Source organism: Mobula hypostoma, chromosome 2 (assembly GCF_963921235.1).
Source record: "Mobula hypostoma chromosome 2, sMobHyp1.1, whole genome shotgun sequence".
Lineage (NCBI taxonomy): Eukaryota > Metazoa > Chordata > Chondrichthyes > Myliobatiformes > Myliobatidae > Mobula > Mobula hypostoma.
The window spans coordinates 121405193-121429865 of NC_086098.1; the positions used below are offsets into that span (position 1 = coordinate 121405193).

The following is a 24673-nucleotide window of genomic DNA, read 5'->3' on the forward strand; positions in this document are numbered from 1 at the left end:
AGTCATAAGGACTGTAGGTGAGGTACTTAATTTGTTTTCCCCAGGATTGGGGAATCACTAAATATAGGGCATAGGTCTAAGGTGAGAGGGGAGAGATTTATTAGGAGTCTGAGGGGCAACTTTTCCCAAGAATACCTTTCATGAACCCCTATCTCCAACCTCCTCCTAGAACTAACAGCAGTTTTTCCCGAAACTCCAGGTGCTGATTTAAAAATGTTTTCTGTATTTCCAGCACGTGGTAAGTAAATGTACTGAATGATTGAGGGGGGTTAGAGAGGACGGAGAAGTCTTTCTGTCCATTGGGTGAGGTGGGAAGTGGGTGGTAGAGACAGGTTGAGTTGGGGAATGATTTTGTCTGTGGGGACGGTGGGGAGAAGTAGTTGGGGGTCTGATGGATGAGGTGGTTTGGGGAGCTACAGCTAATTATTTTCCATATCTTCCAGTGCTGATGTGTCGTGGTAAAGCTGTGAAGGATTTCGTGGGTCCTGACTGCCGCTTCCTAAAGTTTAAAGCGGGTGAAACCATTTATGTGTATTATAAATTAGCAGGGAAGAGAAATGACCTCTGGGCTGGAAGTGTGAGTAGTGTTTTATGGCTGTGTTTCTCTGTGTATGTGTCTGTCACATTAAATACCCTTTAACAAGGCCTGTTCGCTCTGCTCTTGCATCGTGAAAACTTGTTCTGATGCTGAGAATTGTGGTTTCAACCCCTAATCCAGGACAAGCACCTGAGCTCACTGCTGCAGTGTTAAGAGTCATACAACATACAAAGGCCATTGGCCCAACCCATCTCTATTAATCCATTTTCTACCACTTGGCTCATTGCCTTCTCTGCCTGAGCAATTCAGTGACAGTCAAAACACTCCTTAAGTATTCTCTGTGACAACGCTTCCAATGCTGTCTCTGACAGCGCATTCCAGGTATTCTGGGCAAAAAAAAGTCCCCCTCAGATGTCTTCTAGATTTCTTGCCCTTACCCTGAATCTATGTCCTTTACATTTATTTTTCTGTGGTAGGGTAGACCGCAGGAAACTTCTCCTTATCTATGTCTCTTATTATCTTATATTCAGTACGTCAATCCCATCCTCTTTTTCAGGGAGAACAGGCCCAGCTTCAACAGTCTCTCCTCATGACTGAATTGCTCCACCACAGCGGTCGGATCTCCATTTAATTTCTGACTGTTAGGGTTCTTCCAGGAGTCAAACATGGAAAGCCGTCTTCATTCCAAGTTTCAGTTTATTTTAAAGTACAGATGAACATACAAATACTAAGCAAATTAAATAAAGAGCTGAAAAACAATTCTAAGAGGGTAATTAAAGGGTGTACGACAAGGAATAAAAGAAGGTGCTTCTGAAAAATCCATCACTTTTATAGATAAGGCTTTTCTTGGTGATTAATTAGTTAATAGGCTACGTTAAAAAATTATATCATGTGGGTAATGTGCTAACACCTAGCCAATGAAAGATAAAATATAAACCATTATTTTAGCTGTTCTACCGCTTCCTGCCAGTGAGTGTGAAAATTACATGAGTTTGTTAAAAAGTACAAATCTTATTAAAGTATTATTAAAGAAACAGTAGTTTCCAACATTTCCCCCCTTTTGATTCAGTAACAGACCCTAGCAGAATCACATTAAAAAATTCAAGGTAATTGCTTTTAAACAAACACAAAAACATGTAGACTATGATAATAATGTTCAATGAAAATGTGCAACAATTGTATTTGGTCTTAAAGTCTTCCCACATTACTTGTCTTAATCTGGAGTCACTGTAGCTTGCTTGCAGTGGCTGGCATGTATCCACTTACTATCACCTTCTACCTTAACTGCTGAATTGGTAATTAACAGTACTTGGTAAGGACCTTCCCACTGAGCTCCCAGGGATTCCTTATGCAGTTTCTAGACTAGGACTCACTCGCCAGGAATCAAGGCGTGTCCTCCTTCCGATGGACCACTCCAAGCAGCAGAAACCTGTTAAAAAGCAAACTGAACAGACTGGGTTAGTTTTGCACAATAATCAACTAAGCTATCTGACATAACATGTACATCAGCCTCTCTCAGATCGAGAGCTCCTGGTAGTGATGTAGGTTGTCCCGTTACCACTTCAAATGGTTTCTGTTTTGTTTTCTTGTTTGGGGTTGCCCTGATGCTGCATAAAACCAAAGATGGGGCTGTAGGCCGTGGTATACCTTCCTCGTGATACGTAGTCGGCCATTGTTTGATAATGTCATTAATTCTTTCAACTTGTCCTGATGACTCTGGATGATTAAAGACCATTCCATGTTCATCAGTCGACATAATTTTTGAGAAACACTCCCAGTGAAATGTGTTCTTTGGTCAGAATCGGTTTGGTAGCTTTTTGTGCTGGGTTGGCTTCCACCTTCTTGAAAATTTGCCCTCTATTAGTAACACATCCTTGGCACTTCGGTTAGGTAATATAGACCACTTGTAGATGTAAAAATGGATCAGGTGGGGCAGGAATACTTAGTTGAGGTAGCTTCTCCGTTGAAATGGGGTTTATTTTCTAGCATGTCATACATCTCTCAACCGTTTGTTGAGTTTGCATCCTGAACTTTGGATTCCACCACCATTGCAAGAATCTGCCGATTATCGTTTGTACTCCGATGTGTCCTAAGGAATATATCTGCTGCGCCAAGTAAGGAAGCAGCTCAGCCGGGGCCACCAGTCTGTCTCTAGTGCCTTATTACCATACTCAATCGTCATTTAATAACTCCCCATTTTCCATCCAGTACCACTTTTCTTCATTTGAACACTGATGTTGTGTTTCTCGAACATCTCACATGTTCGTCTGTGACAGTGTTTCACTTGGCTTCAGTTATCGGGTTTTCTCCCACTTCTTTAATTTTCTTTATTCCTTCTTTCGCGGCCCTTTTTGCAGTTTCATCTGCAAATGGATTTCCACAGCTTTCCATTGTGGTCACTTTAGACTGACCTTTACATTTTAATACTTCAACTTCTGGTGGCAGGTGTATGACTTCCATGAGTTTTTGTACTCATTTGCCATTCTTGATTGGCGTTCCCATGGCTGTGAGACATCCTTTTAGTCCCGATAAATTTCCAAAGACATGAACAACTCCAAAAGCAATTTGAGAATCCTGTAGATATCACTGGACAACAAAGATTTTGCTTCCTGAATATCTGAATATCTTATGAATTTGGGGCTACTGATCATGAAAATCACCATGAAATTTCCCTATCACGCACCATTTTTTGAAATCACTTGTGTTTATTATTTCAGTTCATAATATGGTTTCTATGGTTTCTAATTAAAATGTTGCCTACAATGTAAGCTGGAAAGTTTCCTATCTTGTCCAGACATGCTTAGGCAGCGCGGCTGCTGCATGGCACGACAGGTTTTAGTAATAATTATTGGGTTCAGGACTATAAGGATGGAATTTGCTATCACCAGGCACAAAAATTTCTATGAAGGATTTTGATATTTGAGACAGGTGCTTCCCAGAATAACTGATGCCAAGATTAAGGAAAGCATTTTTGTTGGTCCACAAATCAAAACAGGTCATCAATGACAGTCAATTTGAAGAATTTCTAGTGGGACTGGAGCAAATCACATGGAAGGCATTCAAGGAAGTAGTTGAAATTTTTCTCGGCATCTACAGAGCACCAAACTACATGCAGCTGGTTGAAAGCGTGCTTCAAGCATATAAAACCATGAAATACAACATGTCACTAAAGATTCATGTTCTGCATTCCCATTTAGACTTCTTCCCTGCAAATCTTGGTGCTGTTAGTGACGAGCATGGTGGAAGGTTTCACTAGGACATTGCGGTCATGGAGAAAAGATATCAGGGCAACTGGAATCCATCAATGCTGGTGAATTATTGTTGGACATTTAAGCGAGAAGCCTCAGACACTGAATACAAATGAAAATCATTAACAGAATATTTTTAACTTAGTTGAACTATTGCAAAGCATCAGCACCATTATGCAATTAAGTCCATTATATTCAATAAAAGTTAATTTGTTGTTTCTCCAAATTCCTATGTGATACAAGTAGTCTGAAATTATATTTGTGTTCATCTTCAAGCAGTCTATCATAAACAAAAAAATTCTGAGGAAGCAACACTTTTGAAAAAATTTGTTGTCCAGTGTATTAGCTGATCTTCCTTCTGCTAGTTTACAGGCTTCAATTAAACCTTTCAGTTCTGCCTGTTTTGCAGAAGTACTAGGAGTCATATTTACTGAGGCTATCACTTCATTTTCCACGGCAACAGCCCAATCAACCATTCAAAGTACTCTCAATGGTTGAGGAGCCATCAATGTACAGAATCAGATCTGGGTTCAACAAAGGCATTTCTTTATGATAATTTGCATCTCCTTGGCATGTTACAGTTCTTGCAGTCACGATCATCATGGCCTTCCATGTCTACTGACAACAGTGTATATAATCCGTCTGATTCTTGTTCTGTTCCTGCAGACGAAGGCTGCAAGGCCTGGCCTAGTCATTTTTGCAACTTTGACAACATCTTCATTACAGTTGTTATTTTACCCTGAAATTATGCCGTCCTGTCAATGTTTTTCCTCATGAAGCAGGGGGTTCATCTTGCTGTTCAGGTTGGTGGTGAAGTTGATATCAAATGCCAACAAGATCTAGCCCAAAGTCCTCGTCTCCCACATAATTTGCATCAGCTGGAGATCATTGACCAGTCTATACTGTGCTTATTCAGATGTTGATATCCGCTCCTTTTATTTGGCACGTTGTTCCAATTCACTGTAGGAAACGGAAGTTTCCCTCCAATTTGCTTTTGCTAGCTTCACCATTTTGGCAACATCTGGTATTGAGGCATCTACGAAAGTCGACTTGAAAGGGCCATATATAGCTTCTTCAATATTATCTTCATTTATTCCAGGGACTCCTGAGTAACTGAGACAAACTGTCCTATAGCAGTTTTCGTATTCAGAAACATCCTCCTAATATTTGTTTGCAATTGACCTCCATCTTCGAATCTGTCTGGTTTCGGGCTTGTCCCTCCAACCTTGTCTTAATTGCTTCCCAACCAGCTGGTAATTCTGTCTATCCTCTCCTATATTATCTTCAACTCACCATGTCAACTGATTTCTTTTCTGAGATGTAAAATTTGATGCCATCATATGGATGCAATTTATATATATTCTTAATTAGTTGAAGTTTAGCCTAAGTCTCTAAGCTTCCTTTTTTAGGATGTAGAACTTCCCTGGACCATTTATCAATTTTTTCCAGATCTGGTGATTGCCTCCTGTTTCCTTTCATAATCTCTATCGTCAGCCTTGCGTGTTTTCACTCCCGCCTGTAAGGAGTTTGTATGTTCTCCCTGTGAATGCTTGGGTTTCTGTTTCCTCCAGGTGCCCCAGTTTCCTCCCACCGTCCAAACTACGTACCAGTTGGTAGGTTAATTGGTCATTGTGAATTTTCCTGTGATTAAATCAGGGGATTTCTGGGTGGCGCAGCTCAAAGAGCCAGAAGGGCCTATTGCACGATGCAGCTCAATAAGTCCTGGGGCTAGTCTTCCCATGGCTGCCAGACCAATTACTTCATTACTGTCATTATGTCTTCAGCCACTAGAGGTCTCTAGTGAGTCAATATCACTTTGCAGTTCCTTGGAGTTCCCAAGGGGTTACTGTTTCTGGGGTGGCGGCTTTCAACATGATTGACATCACAGTTAACACCACCCACTGGGCTGGCCGAACCGCCTACCGAAGGTCTCCCCAATGCCGCGCAGATTTGCCTCATTTCACTTTGCAACTCTGAATAGAACTTTTGAGTATAGACATAATTTGTATGCTGTATTTTAACATGCTCCATCAATGCAGAGATCTGTGTTTCTGCTGAATTATTATCTTTTTCATACTGTTCTTTTAGCATGTTATGCGTTTTTTCCTAAATCAGCGCATTCGTGCTTCAAGGTATTGATCTGCATCTGTAACTCAATACACTTGCACCTTTGAAGCTCTGTTAAAGTCACCAGTGTCGAAGTTGTCTTTTTAGTTCTGAACCACAGCTTATTGATTTTACAGCAAATCACTCCAATATTATTTATAAGCCAGTCCTTACTCGACTTAGCATCAGTAGCACATTACTTCCGTATCTTTTTATTAACTGTATCAAGTTTAAATGCATCATTTAAGTAAGTGCTTAAGATTTCAATTAACTTTTCTCTCTTGGCTTTGGCCATTGTATTAGTTTAAGGAGTACTCTTAACTTTAAGACACCAGAAATCTCATGAAACTCACAACCCTGTTGTGAGTATAATATCAGGTTACAACCAAACAAAGATCCGTCTGATATCTTAAAACTATTGTCAGTCTCTTGCCCTACGAGTCACACAACTCCGTGGTGACAATAATATCAAACCTGAGTTTCTGATAATTTATACTAACCCTCAGTGGGTTGTACAACTATGACTCCGCTCCCTCGTAAACTCCCTTTAAATGATGTACTGTAGAAATTCTTGGACAGTTAAGGAACAGAGGAATGTCTTACCTTCCAGCTACACGCTTAAAACTTCCTTCTTAGTTTTTTTCTTCAAAGTAATTACCTCGCGTTGTGTATCAAATTAGTGGATCTCAGTTTATCTTCCGATCCTTAGGCTTCTTCTGGGAGTCAAAAATTGTGAATGCAATTGAAAAAATAAGAATTGAAAAATACGTGTTTCCAGCCAGATACAGGTATCGATTTTAACTGATGTTTTGATGACAGACTCTGCCATCTTCATCAGGGATGATGCCTGAGCATGTCTAGTCTGGTGGTATTGATACCCCCATCGTCCGTCCCTCCTGATTGGTTAGTCCTCATCCAAACAGGGTTTCCGTTGACCTCTTTTGTTTACAATCAAGTTCCAGTTCTTACTTAGAGTGAAACCTCCGTCCTTGTTAAAATTCTTTTCCTCAAGTTCTATTTCAATGGCTTCCTTCACCAGGCAGTCCCAAAAGCCATTGGTGTGGCACAGTCTTTTGTACCGTCAAAATCTATCCTATGGCAAGTGCAAATACAATGTTCTGCTACCGCTAATTCGTCATATACGCCGGGAAAGCACTAGATCCTTTTTTTTTTACAGGAGTTTGTTTTAAAAAGTACAAATCTTATAAAAAGTATTATTAAAAAAACAGTGGTTTCCAATACAGTCAACAAACCGAATCTCTGTATGCTTTTCAGCTTTATCATAGATTCCTAGAATCATACAGCAAGGAAAAGACCCTGTAACCCAACTTGTCCATGCAGACCAAGCTGTCGAAATGAGCTCGTCCTGTTTGGTTACATTTGGTCTGTATCTCTCTATGCCTTTTCTGTCCATATTCCCATCTATATATCTTATTTAATATTGCATTTGTACCAGTGTTGATCACCTCATCTGAGAGCTCATTCTATTTACTGATCACTCTGCGTGAAGAAAGTTGTTCCTTTTTAAATCATTCCCTTCTCTCCTTAAATCTATTCCTTTCTCTCCTTAAATCTATTCCCTCTAGTTTTAGACTTCAACTCCCTGGGAAAATGTCTGTGACCATCCACCTTATCTGTGCTTCTCATAATCTTATAAAACTGTATTATAAAGTCTATAAGAACATGAGACCATAAGGTATAGGAGCAGAATTAGGCCATTTGTCCTATTGCACCTGCTCTGCCATTTCATCATGGCTGATTCAATTTTCCTTTTAGCCCCAATCTCCTGCCTTCCCATATCCCTTCATGCCCTGACCACCCAAGAATCTATCAACCTCTGCCTTAAATATACATAAAGACTTGACCTCCACAGCTGCCAAATAATTCTACAGATTCACCACTCTCTGGCGAAGGAAATTCCTCCTCATCTCCGTTCTAAAGGGATACCCCTCTGTTCTGAGGCTGTGTCTTCTGGTCTTAGACTCTCCTAGCACAGGAAACGTCCTCTCCACATCCACTCTATCAAGGCCTTTCACCATTCAACAGGTTTCAATGAGGTCACCCCTCACTCTTCTGAATTCTATTGAATACAGATCCAAAACCATCAAACACTCTTCATATGACAAGCCATTTATCCTGGAGTCAATTTCATGAACCTCTTTGGAACCATCTCCAGTTTCAGCACATCCTTTCTAAGATAATGGGCTTCAAACTACTCACAATACTCCAAATGAGGCCTCACCAGTGCTTTATAAAGTTTCAACATTACATCCTTGCTTTTATATTCTCGTCCTCTTGAAACGAATGCTAACATTACATTTGCCTTCCTCACCATTGACTCCACCTGCAAATTAACCTTTAAGGAATCCTGCACAAGGACTCCCAATTCCTTTTGCACCTCAGTAGAAACATAGAAAACCTACAGCACAATACAGGCTCTTCAATCCGCAATGTTGTGCTGAACATGTACTTGCTTTAGAAATTACCTAGGGTTACCCATCGCCCTCTATTTTTCCAAGCTCCATGTACCTATCCAGGAGTCTCTTAAAAGACCCTATCATATCTGCCTCCACCACCGTCACCGACAGCCCATTCCACACACACATCACTCTGCGTAATAAAAAAAAACTTACCTGTGACATCTCCTCTGTACCTACTTCCAGACACCTTAAAACTGTACCCTCTGGTGTTAGCCATTTCAGCCCTGGGAAAAAGCCTCTGACTATCCACATGGTCAGTGCTGCTCATCATCTTATACACCTCTATCAGGTCACCTCTCATCCTCCTCAGTTTTTTGTATTTTCCCTCCATTTAGAAAACAGTCAATTCTTTCACTTCTTCTACTAAAATGCATGACCATCGGCGCCGGACCCAGGAGCGGAGGTTCCGGGGTTCGAAACCAGTTGGGTCTGCTCCCGAGTACGCTTTCCATCCGTGCCGGGTTGAGTGTTGAGATCGCAACTCAACCTCGTAAAATAAAAGGGAAAAATACTGCAAAATGTCAGTCTGAGGAGTGACGTGTCACACAGTCTCTCTCTCACTCCGCGCCTTGTAAAAGTCATGAAAAAGACATCATCACGGACACACGCACACACACAGACTCGCACCCACGCAGACGCACGCCAAAAAAAACATGACCGTATACTTCCCAACACTGTATTCCATATGCCATTTCTTTGCCCATTCTCCTAATCTGTCTATCTGTAGCCTCTCTACTTCCTCAAAACTAACTGCCCCTCCACCTATCTTAATATCGTTTGCAAACTTTGCAACAAAGCCGTTAATTCCATCATCCAAATCATCAACATAAAACATAAAAAGAATTGGTCCCAACACAGACCCCTGTGGAACACCACCGGTCACTGGCAACCGACCAGAAAAGGCTCCCTTTATTCCCACTCTTTTCCTCCTGCCAATCAGCCCCTGCTTTATCCATGCTAGAATCTTTCCTGTAGCTTGTTAGCAGCCTCATGTGGCACCTTGTTAAAGGCTTTCTGAAAATCAAAATACATAACATCAACTGATTATCCTTTGTCTATCCTGCTTGTTATTTTTTCAAAGAATTTCAACAGATCTGTCAGACAAGATTTTCCCTTAAGGAAGCCATGCTGACTATGGCCTATTTTATCATTTTGCTTACAAGTTGCCTGAGATTTCATCCTTAATCATTGACTTCAACATCTTCCCAACCACTGAGGTCAGACTAACTGGTCTATAGTTTCTTTACTTCTGCCTCTCTCCCTTCTTGAAGAGTGGAGTGACATTTGCAAGTTTCCAGTCCTCCAGAACTATTCCAGAATCTAGTGATTCTTAAAAGATCATTACTAATGCCTCCACAATCTCTTCAGCCACCTCTTTCAGAACTCTGGGGTGTACTCCATCTGGTCCAGGTGACTTATCTACCTTCAGACCTTTCAGTTTCCCAAGAACCTTTTCTCTAGTAGTGGTAACTTCACACACATCATGCCCCCTGACACTGGGAACTTCCACCATATTGCTAGTGTCTTCCACAGTGAAGACTAAAGCAAAATACTTACTCAGTTCATCCACCATTTTGTTGTTCCCCATTACTTCCTCTCCAGCATTGTTTTCCAGTGGTCGGATATCCACTTTCACCTGTCTTCTACACCTTATGTATTTGATGAAACTTTTGATATCCTCTTTAATATTATTGGCTAGCTTACTTTTGTATTCCATGACTTAATGACTATTTTTAGTAGCCTTCGGTTGGTTTTTAGAAGCTTCCCAACCCTTTTAACTTCCCACTAATATTTGCTCTATTATATGCCCTCTCTTTGGCTTTTATGTTGGCTTGGACTTCTCTTGTTAGCCTCTGTTGTGTCATATTTGCTTTAGAATACTTATGCCTCTTTGGGTTGTATACATCCTGTGCCTTCCGAATTGCTTCCAGAAATTCCAGCCATTGCAGCTCTGCCATCATCCTTGCCAGTGTTCTTTTTTAATCAGTTTTGGACAACTCCTCTCCGGTGATTCTTTTACTCCAGTGTAATACTGATACAACTGACTTAAGCGTCTCTTCTGAAACTTCAGCATAAATTCGATCATATTAAGATCACTTATCCGTAAGGATTCTTTTATCTTAAGGTCTCTAACCAATTTTGGTTCATTGCATAATCCCCAGTCCCCCTGTGGGCTCAATCATGAGCTGCTCTAAAAAGCCATCTCATAGGCACTCTAGAAATGTCCCCTCCTGTAACCAGCACTAATCTGAGTTTTCCGATCTACCTGCATATTGAAGTCCCCCATGACTGTTGTAACATTGCCATTTTGGCATGTATTTTTAATCTCCCGTTGTAATTTGTAGACCATATCCCATATCCCATATCCTTACTTCTGTCTGGGGGGGGTCTGTATCTAACTCCCATCAGGGTCTTTTTACCCTTGCAGTTTGTTAGCTCTACCCACAATGATTCAACAACTTCCAGCCCTATGTCACCTCTGCCTTCCCTGAATCTTGAGGCAATGTCCCCTAGTTCTGGTCTCACCTACCAATGGAAACAACTTTCCTACTTCTATCTTGTCTATCCCTTTCAAAATTTTGTATGTTTCTATAAGATCCCCCCTCATTCTTCTGAACTCCAGAGAGTATAGTTCCAGGCGACTCAATTGCTCCTCATGGGTTAACCCCTTCATCCCTGGAATCAACCTGGTGAACCTCCTCTGCACTGCCTCCAAAGCCAGTATATCCTTCCTCAAGTATGGAGACCAGAACTGCACACGGTACTCCAGGTGCAGCCTCACCAGTATCCTGTATAGTTGCAGCATGACCTCCTTGCTCTTGAATTCAATCCCTCTAGCAATGAAGGCCAATATTCCGTTTGCCTTCTTAATAACCTGTTGTACCTGCAAGCCAACTTTTTGCGATTCATGCACAAGCACTCCCAAGTCCCTCTACACAACAGCATGCTGCAGTCTTTAACCATTTAAATAATAATGTTATTATCAAAATAACTTGCCAAAGTTATTATCTCAAATAACGAGTCAAAGTGCAGGAATGAGATAGAGAGCTATGGTGAATATGCTGTCACGTCAACAACTTCTCCCTGAATGTCAGAAAAACAAATGGACCTCAGAAAAGGGGACAATGCATATGCCCCTATCAACATCAGAAGTGCTGAGATTGAGAGGATTGAGAGTTTCAAGTTGTTAGGAATGAGTGTCATCAAAATCTTGTCCTGGTCTAATCGTGTTGATGCCATGGTCAAGAAAGCTCATCAGCACCTCTGCTTCCTCAGGTGGCTAAAGAAATTTGGGATGTCCCCTTTGACCCTTACTAATTTTCATCAATGCATTGTGAAAAGTATCCCATCCAGATGCATCATGGTTTGGTATGACAATTGCTTTGTACAAGACAGCAAGAAATTGCATAGTTGTGGACACAGCTGAACACATCACAATTTCCCCTCTTTAGACTGTCTACACTTCTTGCTGTGTCAGTAAAGTGGCTACCATAATCAAAGATTCCACACACCCTGTACGTTCTCTCTGTTTCCTCCTCCCATCAGGCAGAAGATGAAAGCCTGAAAGCACAACCTACCAGGCTCAAGGAGATTTTCTGAGCCGCTGTTGTAAGACTATTGAATGTTTCCCTAGTACAATAAAATGGATTCTTGACCTCACAAGCTACCCCGTTGTGACCTTGCACCCTGGAAATACCTGCACTGCACTTTGTGCAGTACCATGCACATGGATAACGTTTCACCTTGTACTACCTTGGTGCACCTATTGATCTGTATGGGTGGTATGCAAAACAAGTTTTTCACAGTATGTTGATATGTGACAATAATAAACTAGTGTACTAAAAGGGTTTTTGCTGCTTTATGGTGGTGGTAACTGAGGTCAACATTACAGATTTGTTCAATTATGTTAACATAAATTCCTCAGCTGTGGGGTGGATTTTGAACACAGCTCTACAGATCAGTAGTCCAGGCTTCAAGTTATTACAGAACTATAACCAAAGCTGAGGACAGGGAGAGACAGAAACAGTTCATGATCCACCATCAACGTGCTGACTTCAGTGGGATACCAAGCCATGGACTAGTCCTGGCACTGGCTTCACTCCAAGGTCAAGAGGGCCTATTGAGAAATGCCTGTAAATGTTCTAGGACCTTTGCAAGGGAGCCAGGGGTCGAAGCCACTCTGTAATGCCATTCTCACCTCCCTCACATGCAAGCGGGACAGCTACATAACTTGTGTAGAGGAGGACTGGAGATTGCTCTATCCCACGCGGAACCTATCGGAAGCAAAAAAAAAAAATCTGAGTTTTGTTTTTGTAACTGTGATGGTGCAGATTATGTTCTGTAAAATGGAATATGTAAATCAACTTTAATATTATAAATGATGTCAAAGTTTCACACTGGCTGTTTTCCTGATCAGTCAGAACTATGTTAACTTCCTTGATATGAAATCTTTCTGTCACAGGTGGGGAGTCAGTTTGGATATTTTCCCAGCAACTTGATTGAAGTAAATCTAGTGTACTCGGCTACTGAGGTGGAGTTGCCAGCTGAGGTGAGTGTGGGTTTTTTGTCTAAGTGCATGCATATGTGACAGTGTCAAAGAACAGACTCTACTTAAGGATGCTGTCTAACCCTGTCTGAAGCATAAACAAAGTCCTGCGAGATGCCAGGGCAGCTTCCCTTAGGTAATTACTCATCTTTTCTGTATTATTAAATTGGTTTTCATTATTTTTGTTGCAGTTTACAATGTAGATTACACACTGATATAGATGTTCCTTTACTTTACTGCCTGTGTGAATTTTATGAGTTAGTATGGAACGGTGGTAGGCAGAGTGGTGTCTGGTGGAGAAAGGGGAAATAGGAGATATAGAATCAGGCCATTCGGCCCCCTGAGCATGTTCACTGTTCAACAACGACTGATCTACCTGTGTCCTTTTCCTGCACCTATATCCCTTGATTCTACAATATCCAGAAGTTCATTGAACTTTGTTGTGAATGAACTCAGGACTGAGTCTACACAGCCCCATGGCACAGAGAATTTCAAAGATTTATCCACCTCCAGTTAAAGAAATTTCACCTCCGACTCTCAGTTTTCAGTGGCCAGGGCCTTGACCTGAGTCTATAATGCTTGTTTTAAACATGGCTAATAATTTTTTTCATCCAGCCCACATTTCTCATCAATCATTTAAATGACTAGAACCCTCTCTCCCTTTAACTTTCTAATGGCATATTGAAAAATTCTCCCCTTTAATGGATTACAAATTGGCAAATTACAATGCCACTTCACTTTAACCGATTCAAAGTGATATATTGGTAGCCTTGCATGGGGGGGTGGGACAAAAGGCATTTTTTTTTGGGAAAGATTCCCCCTCAGGGTGCTGAACCTGAGGAGGGTAATGGTGCCTTTTCCCCAGTCAGCCTTGTCCAATTTAGGGCAAAACAGCACCAGTTCTTCTCCATTCCATCCTTCGTCCTGTTTGTTTACCGACAGTTGAGCTGCCTCCTCCACTCTTCCCTCAGCTTCACATTCCCTCGGACAACATTGAAACACCCAGACCCTCCACCTTTCTCATCCGAGCAGGACCTCCTGCAAAGAGTGGCATTTGCAAGGAATGAGTTTACTGATATTTCTGGGGGGCCCTTGGTTGGAGGCAGCTCCTTGTATTTGCAAAGATATTCTGCATTATGTGGGTTGATGAGGTGGTGTTCGTAGAGAGATCCCTGGGTTGGAGGCTATGCCAGTATTTGTAGACACCCCCCCAGGTGTGGGTAAAGTTGCCACTTGCTGGGGAGTCTGCAGGCAGGTGTTTGGGGTTACTGAAGTGGGGTAGTGGTCATTTCAGGGATTTGTAGTGGTGGGACCTGTGCTGGTATTCTACAGGGTGTTCACAGGGTGAAGGCAGAGTGTCAGATTTGAAAGGCTAATGGCTTGACTTTAATCTTTACCTCTTGCAAATTTGCAGGACACAGACTTCGTGTGTTTTGACGAAGGCCCAGAAGAATTTGATGAGGTGGATATTGACAAGCTTGTCAGAATTGCAGGCTCCAGTGAGGCTGAGAGTAAGGAGCACGTTGAAGAAAGGGATGCAAGTCCGAGGGAGAGGAGGAAGGATGATACGGGCCAACAGATTCCAGATGATGAGTCTAGGAAGACATCAAAAGCGCCTGGAATTAAGTCTGTGGGCGATAAAGCAAGTAAAGAAGCTGTTCAGTCTGCAGAGCAGGAAGGTGGGGACTCCCTAACACAGACTGAAGGGAGAGGAGCTGAAACTGCAGACAGTTCATTAAGTGATGAGAGAACTCTTCATGTTGAAGATGAAGTTCCTGAAGAAAAACCTGCTGTTGTGGGTGATGATACTTCCTCTTTGGAAGACCATTCAGTGGAAGGGGATGGTAGTAGCCACGTTGAAGTGAGCACATACTTGGAATCCAGTTCTCAGGAGCCAGAAACCACTTCTCCAAAAGATGCAGGGAGTGAAGGGCTAAGTCAGGATGGCAGGGACACTCGAGTTTCCCTGGATGTTGAGGAACTGCTGTCTGTAGCAGAACTTGAATCAGAAGGTGGACAGAAAGAACTTGTAGAACTTGAGGGCTCTTCGGTATTAGAAACTGGATCTGGGTCAACAAGAGATGCGATTGTGGTAGATCATGAAGTGGCCAGTAAAGACACTATGTTGGATGAAAAGGCAGAGTCGGATGTAGAATTGGACAAAGATCACTTGGCTGAGCCTCCTGTAAACATAACCCTACTTTCCAGCTCAGATGGGAATTCACTTCCTCAACAAGATAAGGAAGTTGGGGAAGATTTAAAATCTAGTGAAGCTGGCACTAAAACTACAACTCAAGCTGTAGATACTGTGGCAGCTTCTATTAGTCCAGAAAAGGGACAACCGTTAGATAAAGTAACTGAGAAAACTACCGAAAGTGGGGAAACACTAACTGCAGAAGACAGAAAAAGTGGAGGGCTATGGACAACTCTTGGAGAGACCTTTTCTGCAGTTGTAACTGGAGATGAGATAACATCCAAGGTTACAGACCCAGATGGTTCTGATTCTGAAGACTTGCTGAATGATCCAAGTGTGGGAAATAGTGAAAATCCAGTAGAAGAAAATAGGATCTATTTGTTGAGTATGTCAGAAGATGCTGGCAATAAGCTTCGACCTTCAGTTGCTAAAACAGCTGAAACTGATGTTGCTGTAAAGGAGACAGAAGATCCTGAAGCCACAGTTCGGGCCCTTGACACGAGCCTGGAAACTGAAACCAATGTTGAAATGTTGGTTATGGAAGATGAGGGAACCAAGCAGCAGCAACATGTTGTGTCTACAGTAGATAGTCAAAGTTCAGGGCAACACAAAGAGGGCAAATTGCAGTCACAGGATGCTGTGGATGATGAATCTGTGACTGTCCCAGAAACAGATGAAATTAGTCTCGAAATTGAACCGCAAGTTGACACTGAAGTTGAATTGGCAACTGAGATGAATCAAGAACTCCCAAAGTTTATCCAGTCAGAACTAGAAACTGGAATGGACAAACCATCTGGGTATCCTGAAGGGATAGATACTGTAAATGAAGGGTTAAAATCAGAAGATCAAATAAAGGTAGTGACAAGTGAAGGGCTTCCTGCAAAAGATGCCAATACCACCCTTTCACGAGATGCAGTGCAAGCTGAAGATCAAATGATGGACCCAGAAGACCGCAAGACAGTGAAGAATGGAGATGACATGCAAAAGAATGACCAGAGAGATGTAAATGTAACTTCAGATAGTTATTCAGAACTGCCTGACACTGGAATTTCAGATGATAGCCAAGGAGATCTAAACAGTGAAGACAGTGAAGTTTTAGATGAATTGCCTGATGAAGATCAGCCAGGAGAGTTGTTAGAGGATGAAAATGCTGCAGATGCCAGAATGGCAAAAGAACGAGATGCCAACATAGCTCTTGGACATGGGTTAGGTGTTAATGATATGAATGCTACAGAGGAAGGGAATACTGTGGAGCCAGTAGATCTGCAAACTGGAGGAGAAGATGCTGCAAAGGAAGATGTAGAGAAAGACCATGAAGTAAGAAAGGAGCATGCTCAGAACATTCAAGGACAAGCAAATTGGATTGAAAATGAGAAGAAATCAGAACAATCCTCTCTAAGGTCTGTAGATGAGCGTGAAGAGCAGGTAGACCAGACTCAGGACCTGAAGAATCTTTCAGGAACTTTGCATAAAGAAAATGGTGAGATTGATAAGAATCTTCATATTGAAGAGAGTGCAAAGAGCGAGGGCAGGTGGCCTGGGACTTATTCCAGGATTGAAAATTCCTCAAACACATTTAAAGTGAAAGAGAAGAAGACTGAAGATTCCATACAACCAAGCAATTATATTGGGTCAGAAGATGCAAACGAAGAGTATGCAGATCTCAAGTACCAGGAGGCTGTGGAAAAGCTTACAATTTTGAAAGGCTCCTTGAATGAAAAGAGCTTTCAGCTTGTGCAAAAGTATCTAAGTCCTCGACAAGTTTTGGAGGTTGAAGCTGTGCTTTATGATTTGGACAAGGAGCTAAATCTCAGCAAGTTATCTGAAGCGAATGAGGAAGATACTGAGACCATTCTTGACAACATACTTGAGGAATCAGAGTCAAGGATCCTCGACATGGTGGAGAATATGTTGGACAAAAGAGCTGAAATGAATCAACAAAAGATAGATGAAAACCCTCTGGACAGTGATGAAGAGACTGTAATTTTGAATGACCTTCAGGAGCTTATGTTTCAATTAAGAATAAAATACTCAGCTATCAAGGACAGTGTTGCTCTCGCCTCTGGAGATGAGTTGTCGAAGGAAAGGAATCGTTTCCTCCATGGTAGAGTTGAATATTAATTTGATTGTAGAAGATAAGCGTGCGTGTGTGAATATGTGTATGTATTTATATGTGTGTATATGTGTATATATATGTGTGTGTATGTGTATATGTATACAAATGTATAAATAATTTACACACATAGTTGCAAGAAAAAGTTTGTGAACCCTTTGCAGTTACCTAGTTTTCTGCATTAGTTACTCATAAAATATGGTCTAATCTTCATCTAAATCACAATAATACACAAACACAGTCTGCCTAAACTAATAACACACAAACAATTGTACTTTTCATTGCTTAATCATTCACACTCCAGGCTGGAAAAAGTATGTGAACCCTTACATTTAATAACTGGTAGAACCTCATTTAGCAGCAATATCCCTTCAAATGTTTCCTGTGGCTGCTGAACAGATTTGCACAATGGCAAGGAGGAATTTTAGACCATTCCTCTATACAAAACTGTTTCAGTTCATCAATATTGCTGGGATGCCTTGCATGAACAGCCCTCTTCAAGTTATGCCATAGCATTTCATTTGAGTTATGGTCTGGACTCTGACTTGGCCATCCCAAAACATGAATTTTCTTCTTTTCAAAATATTCTGTTGTTGATTTGCTCTTGTGTTTCGGGTCATTGTCTGGTTGTATCATCCAACTTCTATTAAACTTCAGATGACGGACTGCTGTCTTGACATTGACCTGAAATATGTCTTGACACAATTTTGAATTCATTGTTTGCTCAATGATTACGAGCTGTCAAAGGGTTCAAAGGTACATTTAATGTCAGAGAAATGTATACAATATACATCCTGAAATTCTTTTTCTTTGCAACCATTCATGAAAACAGAGGAGTGCCCAAAGAATGAATGACAGTTAAAAGTTAGAAACCCAAAGCCTCCCCCACAGCTCCCCTGTCTCATGAGTAAGCAGCAGCAAAGCAATGATCCCCCCTCCCCCACCAGCAAAAAAAATCGGCACCCCCCCCCCCCCACTGAGCACTAAAGTGTGCAACAAAGCATCAATAAAGGCACAGACTTGCAGTACCCCAAAGACTACTCGTTCACCTGGTAGTTCGACATACCACAGGTGCTCTCTCTCCCTAATAAGAGAAAAAGAGATGTCTCCATTTCACAGCAAGAGGGGAGACAAAACAACTTTGCTGATTTATGATGTTAAAAGTGTGTTGCGTCGCTTTCTGTGAACTGTTGCCCAAAGAACTGAGGTCTCTGGGCACACAGGCAGAGGTCTATCTCTCATGACACACCGATTTCCTGCAGAGGCACTGACCTCGAGTCTGCCCGCCTGCAGAACCACACAATCCTGAAACTCCGAAGGTGAACTAATCTTCTAGGCCGCGTCCTTGGTATACCAAATAGCAACCAGTCGTGAGAGCGGGTCCCATTCCCACAAAGGACCGAAGTCAGCTTGTAACTCCAGGTCAGGGTCTTCAAAAGAATCCTGAAAGGGAAAAGATAGAAATATTAAAGATAGAAATAGAGCTGTTTTCAAAGATGCAAGCAAAGGAGTTGCCGTTAGACGCCATTGTCTCCCTAGCTCCACCCCACGTGATCCAGGCCCAAAGGCAGCAAAGCAGCCCCAAACCATGATGCTCCTTCCACCATGCTTCACAGTTGGGATGAGGTTTTGGTGTTGGTGTGCAGTGCCCTTTTCCCTCCAAACATAGCAGTGTGCATTTCTGCCAAAAGTTCAATTTTTGTCTCATCTGTCCGCAGAACCTTATCTCAGATGCATAGTGGAACATTCAAGTGGTCTTTTGCAAATGTGAAACGTGCAGCAATGATTTTTTTGGAGATTGTGCTTTCCTCCGTGGTATCCTTCCAGGAACACAATTTTTGTTCAGGGGTTTTCTTACAGACGACACATGAACAGAGACCATAGCAAGTTCTAGAGATTTCTGCAGGTCTTTTGCTGTTACCTTGGTTCTTTTTCACCTCCTTCAGCATTGCATGTTGTGCTTCTTCTAAGGTCATCAGAAAGTTGTTTTGATTGAGGCATGTTTCACATAAACCGATCTTTCTTGAGAAGAGCAGGCTCTGTCAGTAACCTAACTTCATGTGACTTTTTTTAATAGGGCAGGGCACCTCTACAACCCACACCTCCAATCTCATCTTGTTGATTGGAACATGTGATTCCAAATAGTTTTTGCCCCAGAGGTTCACATACTTTTTTGAACCTAGACTGTGATTGTTTAAATGGTGTATTTGGTAGTGATGAGAAGAAGTATAATTGTTTGTGTGTTATTAGTTCAGGCAGATTGAGATTGTGTTTGTCTATTATTGGGACTTTGATGAAGATCAGACCATATTTTATGAGTAATTAATGGCAGAAAACCAGGTAATTGCAAATTATTCATGAACTTTTTCTTCTAACTATATATATAGCATCAGATACACAACATTCACAAAAACAATTTATATACAATTTTTACAATTAGAACCAAAAAACAGTCCACCTGTTCAAGTGAGAACTTCTGTTCAGTGGGTTTTGTTCTGGCCTCCGAGTCAGAGATTATGGGTTGAAGTCCTGATCGAACACATGAGCACTGATGCTCTTGTGTAGCACAAAGGCTGCAGTGAACTGAAGGGCATTTTGTCAAACAGAAGGAATGGATGTGAGCAGTGCCAGGCCACAACGTTTTATCATGTATTACCAAAGGCTGATTGCGTCCCCATTCCATTCATAAATTTTATAAACAATTTCATACTGCACTTCCAACAAATGTGTGTGGTAGACAGGTGCCTGAAGAAATCTATAGTCATTTTAACTCAAATGGAGAAAGGGAAAGCAGGAAATGTCAGGCCATTTAGTCATAGGGAGAAGGTTAAAGACCGTAACATGTAAGAGTAGAATTAGACCATTATTGAGTCCACTTCATCATTTCATCATAGCTGATATTTTTTCAGTCTCTTTCTCATACCTCCTTCCTGTAACTCTAACTCCCTTACCAATCAAGAACCTATCAATCTCTGTCTTGAATACATGCAATGACTTGACCTCCACAGCCCTCTGTAGCAATGAATTCCACAGACTCACCACCCTCTGGCGGAACAAAAACTCTTCCTCATCTCAGTTCTAATGGGCTGTCCCCTTATTCCGAGGCTGTACCCTCGGATCATGACTCTCCTGCTATTGAAAACATCCACTCTACATCCGGGTCTTTCAGTGATAGAAAGTATTGTGGGAGATGTTGTAGAGCCATGCAGTACAGATACGGGTCCTTTGGCTCAATGAATCCATACTGACCATCAAGTAGCCACTTAAACTAATCCCATTTTGTTCCTCGCATGTTCCCATTAACTTGCCCCAGATTCACACACTAGGGCAATTTATAATGGCCAATTAACCTATCAGCACACCTTTCTTTGGGATGTGGGAGGAAACCGGAGTGCCCAGGGGAGAATCTCACTTGGTTACTGAGAGAAGGCACGCTGCCTTTGCACAAGGACAGGCTTGAACCCGGGTCACTGGAGCTGTGGGACACCAGCTATTGGACTATGCTGCTGTACTGCAGGTCTCATATTCTCATCCAAGGTAGTTGGTCTGCAGAAGCAGATTAAAACCCAGGGTGAATGGAAGTGTTTAAAATAAAATTGGCCTCTTTATAAGCCACAAGCTCATTAATGGGTCTCCTTCATCTTTGGGCTGTATCTATCCTGAGCCTTCTGAATTGCTCCCAGGAACTCCAGTCGTTGCTGTTCTGAAGTCATCCTTGCTAGTAACCTCTTCCAATCAACTTTCATGCCTCTGTAATTCCCTTTAATCCACTGTAATGTTGATACATCTGACTTCAGCTTCTCCCTCTGAGACTGCAGGGTGAATTCTATCATATTATGAATACTGCTTCCTAAGGGTTTCTTACCTTAAGCTCGATTATCAAACCCGCTTCATTACACAACACCCAATCCTGAATTGCCTTTTCCTTAGTAGGCTCAACCACAAGCTGCTCCTTAAAGGCATCTTGTAGGCTATCTGCAAATTCTCCCTCTTGGGATCCAGATTTCCTCAATGTACCTGCATATTGAAATCATAACATTGCCCTTTTTACATGCCTTTTCTATCTCCAGTAGTAATTTGTATCCCACATTCTGGCTATTGTTCGGAGGCTGGTATATAACTCCCATTAGGGTGTTTTTACCTTTGCGGTTTCTTAACTTTACCCACAAGGATTCTACATCTTCCTTTTTTTTAAAGGATTTGATTTAATTTTTTGTCAACTGAACCACCCACCCTCTCTGCCAACCTGCCTGTCCTTTCAATACAAAGTGTATCCTTGGATGTTAAGCTCCCAATTATGATATTATTTCAGCCACGACTCAGTGATGCCCATAACTTCATACCTATCAAACCGTTACTGCACTGCAAATCATCTTATTCTGTATACTGCATGCATTCAAATATAACACCTTCATTTCTGTATTCATCACCCTTTTCAATTTTGCCCCTTTGTTATCCTTCAACTCATCCAACTGACTGCAATTTTGCTGTATCTGCCTGTTCCACCTCACGGTCTCACTACACACTACAGCTAATTGCATACCAGTTGCCTCATCCTCAGCCCTATCACTCTGGTTCCCATCCCTGTCAAATTAACTTTAACCCTTCCCAACAGCTCTAGCAAACCTGCCCGCAAGGATATTGGTCCCCCTTAGGTTCAGGTGTAACCCATCCTTTATGTGCACGTCATACCTTCCCCAGAAGAGATCCCAATGATCCAGAAATCTGAAACCCTGCCCCCTGCACCAATTCCTCAGCCATTCATCTTCCCCATTATCGTATTTTTACCCTCACTGGCATGTGGTACAGACAGTAATCCAGAGATTACTATCCTGGAGGTCCTGTTTTTCAGCTTTCTACCTTGCTCCCTAAAGTCTCTCTTCAGGACCTCCTCCCTTTTCATACCTATGTCATTGGTACGAATATATACCATAACTTACAGCTGCTCACCTTTCCCTTTAGAATCTGAGATATCCCTGACCTTGGACCTGGGAGGCAACATACTAGTCACATGTCTCTTCCAGGTCCACAGCAGAATCTCCTGTCTGCTCCTCTAACTCTGGAATCTTCTGTCACTACTGTATGCCTTTTCTCCCCACTTCCTTCTGAGCCACGGAACCAGACTCAGTGCCAGAGACCCAGTCGTTGCTGTGTCCCACTAGTAAGCCCCACACCCACAACAGTTCGCAAAGCAGTGTATTTATTATTGAGGGGAATGGCCACAGGGATACTCTGCACTGGCTGGCTATTCCCTTTCCCGACTGTCACTCGGGTACCTGCCTGCTGACACAAACAACATACCACTGACCCTGGATCCATTCTCCATGCCCTAGCTATATACTAATAGACGAGAGGTGAAAAAACGGTAGAAACTTTCTCATAGGCTCTGCCTGTTCACACCAAGCCTGTTGAGCCAAAGGTGGCCACTCTTAACACTGCCCACTCACACAATAGCCACTCCAAGAATGGCTGCTTTGCTTACAGCTCGCTTCTCTATATTGGCCTTTGCTGTGTGCCTGAGAGATCGTTATGCTTGTAGCCCACTGAAAAGTTCCAGAAGACCCTGAGCTCTTTTGAAACCTTGTGCTGCTTCTGCCAACGATGATTGCAGTCCACAGCCCTTGCCGAATGCACTTTCCTCCATCCTCTTTTTGTATTGACTATCTCCCCTCTTTCTTTCCAGTCCTGATGGAGGGTCTCAACCCAAAGTGTCGACTGTCTGTTTCCGTCCTTGGATACTGTCTGGCCCACTGAGTTCCTCCAGAATTTATAAAAGTTGCTGGTGAACGCAGCAGGCCAGGCAGCATCGCTAGGAAGAGGTACAATCGACGTTTCAGGCCGAGACCCTTCGTCAGGACTAACTGAAAGAAGAGCTAGTAAGAGATTTGAGAGGGGGAGAGGGAGGGGGAGATCCGAAATGATAGGAGAAGACAGGAGGGGGAGGGATGGAGCCAAGAGCTGGACAGGTGATTGGCAAAAGGGATATGAGAGGATCATGGGACAGGAGACCTAGGGAGAAAGAAAAGGGGAAGGAGGGGAAAAAAGCCCAGAGGATGGGCAAGGGGTATATAGTGAGAGGGACAGAGGGAGAAAAAGAGAGAGAGAGAGAGAGAGAGAGAAAGAATGTGTGTAAAGGAATGTGTCCTCTCATATCCCTTTTGCCAATCACCTGTCCAGCTCTTGGTTCCATCCCCCCCCCCCCCCAGTCTTTTATCATTTTGGATCTCCCTCTCCCCCTCCCCCTTCCACTTTCAAATCTCTTACCAGCTCTTCTTTCAGTTAGTCCTGACGAAGGGTCTCGGCCCGAAACGTCGACTGTACTTCTTCCTGAAGATGCTGCCTGGCCTGCTGTGTTCACCAGCAACTTTATGTGTGTTGCTTGAAATTCCAGCATCTGCAGATTTCCTCGTGTTTGCGCCCTCCAGCATTTTGTGTATTTCTCCTGTTCATAAGATATAAGACCATAAAACATAGGAGCAGTCTGCTCTACCATTTGATTGCAGCTGATTTATCTTTAGTCTCACTCCCATTTTCTTGCTGTCTCCTTGTAATCTTTGATGCCCTTAATGATGAAGAACCTACCAACCTCCACTTTAAATAGACCCAGTGATTTGGCCTTCATAACTGTCTGTGGAAGTGAAATCCACAGATTAACCACTCTCTGGCTAAAGCAATTAATCCTCATCTCTGTTCTAGAGGGATATGCTTGTATTTTGAGGCCGTGCCCTCTGTCCTATGCTCTCCCCCTATTGGATATATATTCTCAACATCCACTATATTCAAGCCTTACAATATTTGGTAGGTTATGATGCAAATACCCCCCTTCCTCCATTTTTCTAAACTTGAGTGAGTACAGGCTTAGAGCCATCAAACACTCCTCGTAAGTTAACCCTCTCTCCAATGCCAGCAAATCCTTTCTTACATATGGAGCCCAAAACTGCTCACAGTCCTCCAAATATGGTCTGACCGATGTCTTATAAGCCTCTGCTTTATATCCTTGTTTTATATTGTAGCCCTCCTGAAATGTATGCTAACATTGCATTTGCCATCCTTAATATTGACTCAACCTGCAAGCAAATCTTCAGGGAATCCTGCTCTCGGAGTTCCAAGTCCCTTTCCACTTTCGGTTTCTGAATTCACTCACTGTTGAGAAAATGGTCTATGCTTTATTCATTCTACATTTCCCTACACCGTGTTACGTACAGCGGCCGTGCGCTTCCCTACACTGTGTTACGTACAGCGGCCGTGCGCTTCCCCCCACCGTGTTATGTACAGTGGCCGTGCGCTTCCCTACACCGTGTACGTACAGCGGCTGTGCGCTTCCCTACACCGTGTTACGTACAGCGGCCGTGCGCTTCCCTACACCGTGTACGTACGGGCCGTGCGCTTCCCTACACTGTGTTACGTACAGCGGCCGTGCGCTTCCCCACACTGTGTTACGTACAGCG

The 24673-nt window shown here is 42.5% G+C and overlaps 1 protein-coding gene across 2 annotated transcripts in view; it reads left to right on the top strand.

Moving 5' to 3' along the window:
• The window catches only part of mia3 (MIA SH3 domain ER export factor 3), a 137142-nt gene that overhangs the window by 11439 nt on the left and 101030 nt on the right, over positions 1–24673 (top strand). For both annotated transcript variants that reach the window (XM_063040561.1, XM_063040562.1), the window contains exons 2-4: positions 444–577; positions 12835–12921; positions 14333–17216. In XM_063040561.1, the coding sequence (XP_062896631.1) occupies positions 444–577; positions 12835–12921; positions 14333–17216 (3105 nt within the window). The remainder of the gene's footprint in view (positions 1–443; positions 578–12834; positions 12922–14332; positions 17217–24673) is intronic.